The sequence below is a fragment of the Sinohyriopsis cumingii genome, chromosome 17 (genome assembly GCF_028554795.1).
Source record: "Sinohyriopsis cumingii isolate HCF-2022 chromosome 17, ASM2855479v2, whole genome shotgun sequence".
NCBI lineage: Eukaryota > Metazoa > Mollusca > Bivalvia > Unionida > Unionidae > Sinohyriopsis > Sinohyriopsis cumingii.
This window is the reverse complement of record NC_142977.1, coordinates 87,596,715-87,609,071: the sequence shown is the minus strand read 5'-3', so window position 1 is coordinate 87,609,071 and position 12,357 is coordinate 87,596,715. Positions and strand designations below refer to the sequence as shown.

At 33.2% G+C, this 12,357-nt stretch overlaps 1 protein-coding gene across 3 annotated transcripts in view; it reads right to left on the bottom strand.

The window, feature by feature from the left end:
• Positions 1–12,357, bottom strand: part of LOC149779382 (dynein heavy chain domain-containing protein 1-like) — a 457,419-nt gene that overhangs the window by 239,813 nt on the left and 205,249 nt on the right. For all 3 annotated transcript variants that reach the window (XM_089940014.1, XM_089940015.1, XM_089940016.1), the window contains exons 56-58: positions 11,535–11,745; positions 10,912–11,043; positions 2,485–2,663 (exon numbers count right to left, since the gene is read on the bottom strand). In XM_089940014.1, the coding sequence (XP_089796140.1) occupies positions 2,485–2,663; positions 10,912–11,043; positions 11,535–11,745 (522 nt within the window). The remainder of the gene's footprint in view (positions 1–2,484; positions 2,664–10,911; positions 11,044–11,534; positions 11,746–12,357) is intronic.

Below are 12,357 nucleotides of genomic sequence, written 5' to 3'. Positions count from 1 at the left end.
ACTTATCTTTAAAAATGGAAATCCCAACATTATCAGATGAATTTTAGCATGGTTAACTGATGTCTATAATCCTTTGATATCAGCCATACTCAATTATCAGCAATGCTGACAATGCTTCATTACACAGCACTACGAGTTGCAACTAAAATTGTTACATTTTAAATTTAAAAAATTTAAGAATCAGGGATTGAAAATGATCAAATGGTCACCACCTTATGGCGACCTTCAGAATCATAATGCAGCAACTTGAAATGACATCAATGCTTTTTAATTACATGTATATACAGTGGTTCCTTTCTTGAGAGAACCCTCTAAAGAGAGTTCACTCCTTTTTAAGGTCATCTTGCCCAATACAAAAATAGTATATTTCAACCATTTTGTTCCCCTTATGAATAACCACCTCTTTTGTAAGGCCAGCTTTATACAACAGAAGGTTTGGCCATATAAGAGGGGAACCATTATACTGCGATTTAGTCTAAAATCATTTGACAGATGCATTAATAGCACAGTCGATTTCTCACTATGTCAATGACATTTTCTACATTAAGACCAAACTAATACATGATTTGTGCAATCAACCTAATTTAATGATATGAATGCAGCAAGTGAAGACATGGAAACTAAAAAGAAAAATGTAGTTGGCAGCTTCTGCTAGTCCTCCTTCCATAAATGCAGATATGACTACAGCTTTATTAATACAGAGACTAAGCAAATACCAAAATTTCCAATTTGAATATTTGTTGCTATTTATAAGATGTTCATTTTCTCACATGATCTTAATTCCATGAAATTATGCAGTATAATATCTGAATGAATATCTTTCGCCAAGAGATGACTTTTTTAAAAATAAAACTTTGCATCCAGCTGACAAGAGGTAATGATCTACTGAATTGTCTAGATAACAAAATAAAACTAATCGCAAATTGGGATCAAGTTGAAATACTGAAAAAAAAACTACCTCATTCATAGTGCCTAATCACAGAAGCCTTTTTTTTAATAATCATAATAAATTCAGAACTAATGGAAAAGAGTTAATTGACCAATTTCCTTGTTAAGTTCTAGATGCAGATAGCTTATGTTAAACAGTTAATATGAGCCAAAGGAAACAACTCTTGCAGGAAATATTATCTGAATAATACTTAAAAACCTCCCCTGAAATAAAAGTCTATGTTGGCTTCCTTTTTTTTTAAATAATGCATTTTCAGGTTCCTGTGAATTCTCATTTTGGTAATCATAAGTTTTTATGGATTGGTTACCTCAAATGATAAACTATAGATTATCAACACATAATGTTCCAAAGCCTTCAATGCAAGGGTTTTCATCCTATCACAGTAGTAGATTATAGGCTGTGAACTGGTTTGAAACTATCTCGGATTTTAAGGACATTTCCACTGGAGTACCATATGAATCAATTCCAGGTCCTTTCTCTTTCATATTAAATATAAACATTTGCCAAAGTGCTTGAAACTTTCTTAATTGTATGTATTAAATGATACATTAACATATGTTAGCAGTAAAGACATTAGCATTGTTGAAGATTTACAGAAATCCCAGTTAATACCTATGGACTCAGCATAATGAGCAGCCAAGCATAAAAAATTGTACTTACAGTAAATGGATAATTTTAAATTCCCAAAATATTTATCGTCCTACAACATCTCTTGTCAACACTCTGAGATGAATGCCAATTAAGTATTATAGAGTTATTAGAAAAACTTGTTTTTACTTTCAAGATCTTTGACAATTTAGTGCAATTGTGTCTTAATGCTTTTAAGTTTGCAATGAATATTAGTACAAGAAGTACGTGTCAAGTGAAAATAATTATCTATAAATACCAGAAGTTCAGACAGAGTACTTTAAGAAATCTTTGACTTATTCCTATAAAGTGTTAGTGAATAGTTTGCCGTATCATATTAAACAAGCACCTAATATTTAAATTTGTAAGAAATTGTACTGTCACTATTATTTTGATCAGCAATCATAATTTTATGACCACTTGTAAGTGGTAGTATATCCGTGCAACAACAGTATATTAACCCTGAATAATTTGCATTCACTTCTGATATATACATATACCTTTAAGTAGTAGATGGTAACCTTGTAGATTTTTACCAATTTCATGTAGATTTGTTTCAATTGCAGGGTCACAATGTAAACTAGTTGTTAGCAAATTATGTCACCCTGAATAAATAAACAATGATATTATCATTAATAGTATCATTCAATTCAAGGACCCAGTAAAACAACAATCCATCTGTAAAGGAGGAATATTATGGGCTGATGCAAATCTCAATATTTGCAAAAGCCTCCAAAACATAAATTTATTCTGGTTTATCATTTTCAGATTTCCTGAAAATGATCATCAGAGGACATCTGAGATTGTTATTTTTCAACATATGAACATTTTAAAACTTCCCATGTATGAACTATTTCATAATTATATACATGCTAGTACAATATTCCTTAACAGTATGGAATACTCACCCTGGCAAATTCAAAATGATGCTCCACAGAGTATGTAGGAAACTCCTCCAACCAGTTCTGGACAGTGCGCCCAAATGTAGACAGGATGCCCTCTGGTCCAGGGGAGAAGAGAGTCAAATTGAAGAAAAGACGAGTAAGCCTTGAGGAAATCACATGGCAGCAATGTCCCATGCCGACACCTGGAATAAATGTTAGCCTTCAGATTAATGCAGATTTAAAACAGATGTTTCACTTTTAATTACATGATAAATTTAAATACATGAATGTGTCAAGATATACGACTTGTCAGATTTTATTTGAAGGTTTTCCAGTTAGATCTTGATGAAAATCTAAATACATACCCTAGCTATTATTAACAGGCACTTGCAAATGGCTCCCCAAAATACAATTTGCTTAACATGGCATTTAACAGAGGAATATGTGTTAAGAAACCAAAGTTTGGTGAATGGGCACATAGGGGCTATAACTCTTCAAACTGATGATTTGGAATACTGCAAATAAAAGTCAATCAAGGTCTCATCAACATAAGAATACATGATATATTTGGTTGAAATACAACATTCAGTGCTCTAAGTAGGATGAAACATAAATGACCCCAACCATGCACTTTGGTCCCAACTGTGCACAACTCTGCCCTCCTCAACTAAAAAGACCAGTGTCCTTAGAAACATTTTGTAATTTTTCATATATATATTCTAGTTATAATGGTTTATGTTAATGGTTTTTAAACTTGAATCACATGTTTAACTGATTGCAAACCATATTTTAATGAGATTCAATACTAATTGTCTGTTTATGTACTCGCTTAAGCTTACATATACGACTGAAGACATTATCACACGTGGTCTGACCTGGAAGCTTCTCTGTCATTAAAGCTCACTAACACAACAGATTTCTTCCTGACACATTAAATAATAAGTGTAGTCTGAGGACAACTGACTTCTGATACCTAAGTCTGGTAAGACTGTTTTTGAACAGGACTTGTCAGTCATGGTGTTAACACATTCTAGGTCTGTTAGATGAAGCCACTCCATATACAAGCAGTACCAGAGTGAGCTGTCTCCTTTACTATATATTTAAACAAAAACAAACTACATGAAAAACTGAATCAGGCTTTGTACTGAGGACTCGTGTTAAATTTCTCTCATGATGCTTTAACATGAGAATCAATCTCTAATATGTTACTTACAAGTTATCACTTAAAGACAATACAAAAATAAATAAATCCACTGTATACAATGTAATTTATCAACTCAGTCTTTATCTTCATTCTTTATATTTAAAAAAAAAATTTAATTAACTTTTTTCCTGATAAATTCTACCTGCCAGATTACACTTTAAGCGAAACTAAATGCTTGTAAAATTATAAATATTGTTATCATCTTGCAACTTGAAACAAAGGCCCCTTCTGACAAAAATGTACCCTTATGGCAAGGTGTACTCTTAACTTTCCCTCCCAAACCACCAACTGCTCTCCCCCTACACCACCCCCCTTACTGGAAAACTGAATATTTCTTAGTAAATGTTTGCCGCAGAAAGCAAAGTTAAGAGGATGGGCAACTGGGCCATAGCTCTTCTATATGTTATGCTGAACACAGGAAATTAAACTCATTCAAAAACTTGTAAAAATACAAGTTCAATCTAGCTAAAGCCAACAATCCTTGGTAATGTTATACTGTGAAAATCCAAGTCAGAAGAAGCAACTATCAGGGGCTGTAACACCTGTAAATCATGTCTCAGAATGCTATACATAAAAAAATGTGCAACTAAATTTGATTTGAAATGCAAGAATCCTTAGTAAAATTATTCATCATCAATTTAGAACTACATATTAAATTTGGTTTAAAATCAACAATCTTTCGTTCAGATAATCAGGAGTCTTAACTCTTCTATACATTAATACAGAAAGGGCAGATAAGCAGGAATCCTAACTCCTCTATATATTAACATAGAAGGAGCCTAACTCCTCTATATATTAACACAGAAGGAGCAGATAATCAGGAGTCCTAACTCCTGTATATTTTAACAAAGAAGGCTTAAAATCAAATCCACTGAAGGTCCCATCCATATATAAATCCATGAAAAATTTGGCTAAAATCCAAAATTTCCCAGTAAAGTTATCTTGCAGAAAATGAATTGTTAACAGACAGATGGACAAACATGCTTACTACAGCAATCTACCAGCTTTGTCAAGCATCCCTAATGACGTTTATTACTATGCTGAGGTTACTGATTGCCTTAATCAACAATGATATTCAAATTTTGCTCATGGTGATTCATTTAATAAAAAGCCACATACCTGGAGATTGACAATTTATTGTTTTATGCTTTTTGAAGTTGCTGTACAAGTAATCATCATGGTTGTATAAATAATGAAAAGGAACAAAACTTCTATATATAGGCGTATGCACAAATGCATAATCTAGCAATAAATACAACTTTTTTTTTATCAGTTTGTAAACAAATTAGATAACTGACATTTAGTACATGTATTATTCAGGGAAAAATTCAGTGACTGTTTCGGAAATTCCAGCACACACCTAATTTATAAAATTTTTTAAAAAACTGTAGAACAGGGTTTGGTTTCATTTGGTGTTTTACCTTTACAGCAAAACACAATTAGGTTACTTTATGCTGAGGCAAATGGGATAAAGTACCTTGCCCATGGTAGGATTTGAACCCACACCCTATCAGTCACAAGTCCAGCATGCTAATCACTGAACCAAAGTGACTCCAACTGATGAGCAAAGAAATAAAGGCAAATATACACAACTTATCATCCAAATGATGAACAAGGAAATAAAGGCAAACATACACAACATCATGACTTATCATCCAAATGATGAACAAGGAAATAAAGGCAAACATACACAACATCATGACTTATCATCCAACTGATGAACAAGAAAAGAAAGGCAAAAGTACACAACATCATGACTTATCATTCAACTGATGAACAAGGAAATAAAGGCAAACATACACAACATCATGACTTATCATCCAACTGATGAACAAGGAAATTACAGGCAAACATACACAACATCATGACTTATCATCCAACTGACGAACAAGGAAAGAAAGGCAAAAGTACACAACATCATGACTTATCATTCAACTGATGAACAAGGAAATAAAGGCAAACATACACAACATCATGACTTATCATCCAAATGATGGACAAGGAAATATAGGCAAACATACACAACATCATGACTTATCATCCAAATGATGAACAAGGAAATAAAGGCAAACATACACAACATCATGACCTAACATCCAACTGATGAACAAGGAAATAAAGGCAAACATAAACAACATCATAACCTATCATTCAACTGATGAACAAGGAAAGAAAGGCAAACATAAACAACATCATGACCTATCATTCAACTGATGAACAAGGAAAGAAAGGCAAACATACACAACATCATGACTTATCATCCAATTGATGAACAAGGAAAGAAAGGCAAACACACACCATCATGACTTATCATTCAACTGATGAACAAGGAAATAAATGCAAACATACACAACATCATGACTTATCATCCAAATGATGAACAAGGAAACAAAGGCAAACATACACAACATCATGACTTATCATCCAACTGATGAACAAGGAAATAAAGGCAAACATACACAACATCATGATTTATCATCCAAATGATGAACAAGGAAAGAAAGGCAAACATACACAACATCATGACTTATCATCCAAATGATGAACAAGGAAATAAAGGAAAACATACACAACATCATGACTTATCATCCAATTGATGAGCAAGGAAATAAAGGCAAACATACACAACATCATGACTTATCATCCAAATGATGAACAAGGAAAGAAAAGCAAACATACACAACATCATGACTTATCATCCAAATGATGAACAAGGAAATAAAGGCAAACATACACAACATCATGACTTATTATCCAATTGATGAACAAGGAAATAAAGGCAAAAGTACACAACATCATGACTTATCATTCAACTGATGAACAAGGAAATAAATGCAAACATACACAACATCATGACTTATCATCCAAATGATAAACAAGGAAATAAAGGCAAACATACACAACATCATGACTTATCATCCAAATAATGAACAAGGAAATAAATGCAAACATACACAACATCCTGACTTATCATCCAACTGATGAACAAGGAAATAAAGGCAAACATACACAACATCATGACTTATCATCCAAATGATGAACAAGGAAAGAAAGGCAAACATACACAACATCATGACTTATCATTCAACTGATGAATAAGGAAATAAAGGCAAACATACATAACATCATGACTTATCATCCATATGATGAACAAGGAAATAAAGGCAAACATAAACAAAATCATGACTTATCATCCAAATGATGAACAAGGAAATAAAGGCAAAAGTACACAACATCATGACTTATCATCCAACTGATGAACAAGGAAATAAAGGCAAACATAAACAAAATCATGACTTATCATCCAAATGATGAACAAGGAAATAAAAGCAAAAGTACACAACATCATGACTTATAATTCAAAAGATGAACAAGGAAATAAATGCAAACATACACAACATCATGACTTATCATCCAAATGATGAACAAGGAAATAAAGGTAAACATACACAACATCATGACTTATCGTCCAATTGATGAACAAGAAAATAAATGCAAACATACACAACATCATGACTTATCATCCAATTGATGAACAAGGAAATAAATGCAAACATACACAACATCATGACTTATCATCCAATTGATGAACAAGGAAATAAAGGCAAAAGTACACAACATCATGACTTATCATTCAACTGATGAACAAGGAAATAAATGCAAACATACACAACATCATGATTTATCATCCAACTGATGAACAAGGAAATAAAGGCAAACATAAACAACATCATGAATTATCATCCAACTGATGAACAAGGAAATAAAGGCAAACATACAAAACATCATGACTTATCATCCAAATGATGAACAAGGAAATAAAGGCAAACATACACAACATCATGACTTATCATCCAAATGATGAACAAGGAAATAAAGGCAAACATACACAACATCATGACTTATCATTCAACTGATGAACAAGGAAATAAAGGCAAACATACACAACATCATGACTTATCATCCAACTGACGAACAAGGAAAGAAAGGCAATAGTACACAACATCATGACTTATCATTCAACTGATGAACAAGGAAATAAAGGCAAACATACACAACATCATGACTTATCATCCAAATGATGAACAAGGAAATAAATGCAAACATACACAACATCATGACTTATCATCCAACTGATGAACAAGGAAATAAAGGCAAACATACACAACATCATGACTTATCATCCAAATGATGAACAAGGAAAGAAAGGCAAACATACACAACATCATGACTTATCATTCAGCTGATGAATAAGGAAATAAAGGCAAACATACATAACATCATGACTTATCATCCAACTGATGAACAAGGAAACAAAGGCAAACATAAACAAAATCATGACTTATCATCCAAATGATGAACAAGGAAATAAAAGCAAAAGTACACAACATCATGACTTATCATTCAACAGATGAACAAGGAAATAAATGCAAACATACACAACATCATGACTTATCATCCAAATGATGAACTAGGAAATAAAGGCACACATACACAACATCATGACTTATTGTCCAATTGATGAACAAGAAAATAAATGCAAACATACACAACATCATGACTTATCATTCAATTGATGAACAAGGAAATAAATGCAAACATACACAACATCATGACTTATCATCCAATTGATGAACAAGGAAATAAATGCAAACATACACAACATCCTGACTTATCATCCAATTGATGAACAAGGAAATAAATGCAAACATACACAACATCATGACTTATCCAATTGATAAACAAGGAAATAAATGCAAACATACACAACATCCTGACTTATCATCCAATTGATGAACAAGGAAATAAATGCAAACATACACAACATCATGACTTATCATCCAATTGATGAACAAGGAAATAAATGCAAACATACACAACATCCTGACTTATCATCCAATTGATGAACAAGAAAATAAATGCAAACATACACAACATCATGACTTATCATTCAATTGATGAACAAGGAAATAAATGCAAACATACACAACATCCTGACTTATCATCCAATTGATGAACAAGGAAATAAATGCAAACATACACAACATCCTGACTTATCATCCAATTGATGAACAAGGAAATAAATGCAAACATACACAACATCCTGACTTATCATCCAATTGATGAACAAGGAAATAAATGCAAACATACACAACATCCTGCCTTATCATCCAATTGATGAACAAGGAAATAAATGCAAACATACACAACATCCTGACTTATCATCCAATTGATGAACAAGGAAATAAATGCAAACATACACAACATCATGACTTATCATCCAATTGATGAACAAGGAAATAAATGCAAACATACACAACATCATGACTTATCATCCAATTGATGAACAAGGAAATAAATGCAAACATACACAACATCATGACTTATGCAATTGATAAACAAGGAAATAAAGGCAAAAGTACACAACATCATGACTTATCATTCAACTGGTGAACAAGGAAATAAATGCAAACATACACAACATCATGTCTTATCATCCAATTGATGAACAAGGAGAAAAAGGCAAAAGTACACAACATCATGACTTATCATTCAACTGATGAACAAGGAAATAAATGCAAACATACACAACATCCTGACTTATCATCCAAATGATGAACAAGGAAATAAATGCAAACATACACAACATCATGACTTACCATTCAACTGATGAACAAGGAAATAAATGAAAACATACACAACATCATGACTTATCATCCAAATGATGAACAAGGAAATAAAGGCAAACATATACGACATGATGACTAATCATCCAACTGATGAACAAGGAAATAAAGGCAAACATACACAACATCATGACTTATCATCCAAATGATGAACAAGGAAAGAAAGGCAAACATACACAACATCATGACTTATCATCCAACTGATGAACAAGGAAATAAAGGCAAACATACACAACATCATGATTTATCATCCAAATGATGAACAAGGAAATAAAGGCAAAAGTACACAACATCATGACTTATCATTCAACTGATGAACAAGGAAATAAATGAAAACATACACAACATCATGACTTACCATCCAACTGATGAACAAGGAAATAAATGCAAACATACACAACATCATGACTTATCATCGAAATGATCAACAAGGAAATAAAGGCAAAACAACATCATGACTTATCATCCAAATGATGAACAAGGAAATAAATGCAAACATAAACAACATCATGATTTATCATCCAAATGATGAACAAGGAAATAAATGCAAACATATACAACATCATGACTTATGATTCAACTGATGAAGAAGGAAATAAATGCAAACATACACAACATCATGACTTATCGTGCAAATGATGAACAAGGAAATAAATGCAAACATACACAACATCATGACTTATGATCCAACTGATGAACAAGGAAATAAATGCAAACATAAACAACATCATTACTTATCATCCAATGATGAACATGGAAATAAAGGCAAAAGTACACAACATCATGACTTATCATTCAACTGATGAACAAGGAAATAAATGCAAACATACACAACATCATGACTTATCATCCAACTGATGAACAAGGAAATAAATGCAAACATACACAAGATCATGACTTATAATCCAATTGATGAACAAGGAGATAAATGCAAACATACACAAGATCATGACTTATCATCCAATTGATGAACAAGGAAATAAAGGCAAACATACACAACATCATGACTTATCATCCAACTGATGAATAAGGAAATAAAGGCAAACATACACAACATCATGACTTATGCAACATTATAGATAACTATGTATAATTGTCAAGTCCACTTGCAAACAACAGAGATCTAGCTCTGCCACTGCATAATGTGCTGGCAGATCAGGATCTATGTTATTTGCTCTACTGATTATTCTTAACAAACTGCATAGACCCAAATCTGCCAATGTATTGTGCAAAGGTAGATCTGGGTGTGTGCAATTTGCAGTTAGATTCAGCTTATAAGTGAGTATATATCATAACTGTGATTTTCAGTTCTCTGTGCTTTGAAAATGTCAATATATTCATAACTACATTTAAAATACTTATTTTTACTAAGGGTGTGGTACTTATGTTCAAATTCTACCTCAGAATTAAAGGGAAATAATACTTTCTTTCTTACATGTCAAGGGATACTGAGTTATAACTAAAACAGTACACTAAAAGATGGCTTTTAAGAACCTGTATTTTACCTACTACTTTTATCTGATCATAAATTCTCAAAGACTTATCCATACGAGTCCTTACCTGGTACAGTGGGCAAGGTGGCAGCAGCTACAAAGACTGCTTCCTCCATATTCTGGAATTCCTTACGCTGTCTGTCATATGCCCCTCCCTGAGACAGAATTTGGGTCAGAAGTTCTAGAGGAGGTTGGTAACCTGGATTGACACAAAAAATTCAAGGTAATGATTCAAATATTGTCAAATAACATGAATTATCTGTGGTTTCTAGAGGAGGTTGGTAACCTGGAATGACACAAAAAATTCAAGGTAATGATTTAAATATTGTCAAATAACATGAATTATCTGTGGTTTCTAGAGGAGGTTGGTAACCTGGATTGACACAAAAATTTCAAGGTAATGATTCAAATATTGTCAAATAACATGAATTATCTGTGGTTTCTAGAGGAGGTTGGTAACCTGGAATGACACAAAAAATTCAAGGTAATGATTTAAATATTGTCAAATAACATGAATTATCTGTGGTTTCTAGCAAAGGTTTTGAAGAAAGGATGGATTGGATTAATGAACATTATTTCAACTGATAGCACTACTTCAAGTAGCAGCATTGGTCAAAGAAAAGTGATGCAATCTAATACAACACAATCAACTGTTTTATTAATGCTGCTTGCAACCTTCCATAAACATACCATTAGTACTGTGGGCTGCATTCAAATCGTCAATAAAGAAGAGGTGCTTCTGTTTGAGCTTGGGAGCAGAAGTTCCTGGAGCCGACATCACATTGAATGCCCTTGATTTCAAGTCCAGTATGTGTGCCATCATGGCTTCCTGGAAAATGGCTGATTTCATCCCTGGAGACATCAGAATGGTAGTGGAGGGTTGCTTGGACAAAATCATGTTCTGAAATTTATCCAAACAATTAGTGTAAAATCCTATAGGTCTGAATACTTTCCATTCATTTAAAGGCCTTTAAAAAACTGAATCTGGTATAGTTACACTGGTCCCATTTTTGTAAAGCCTTTCAAGAGAAACCATTTTATACTGCAATTATCTGTTTGCAAACAAGCAAGAAACTGTGCAAAATACAGACTGATATCTGAAGTAACATAATGCCTGGAAATAATTAAACCACTGAACTTTAGCTTAAGCTTGTGTGTGCTTGTGTGATTTTTATTTTTATTTTTAGCAATTTTCCAGTCATACTGCTATGATGTCTGCAGTGTGGCAGCATATTGTGATGTTCAGCACTGAGGCATCATGCCAAAGACATGTAGTATCATGTCACACCCAGTCACATTATCTTGGCATCAGGCTGACCAGTCCTAACACTAATGCTGAGCACCAAGCGAGGCAGCTGCTAGTACCATTTTTATATGTCTTTGGTATGACTCAGCCAGGGTTTGAACCCACAACCTCCTGCATTCAAGGTGGCCGCTCTAACCACTTAGGCCACCAGAGTAGCTCAAGTTTGGCATCTTCTTCAGCCAATAGCAAAGGGCAACTTTTGTAACA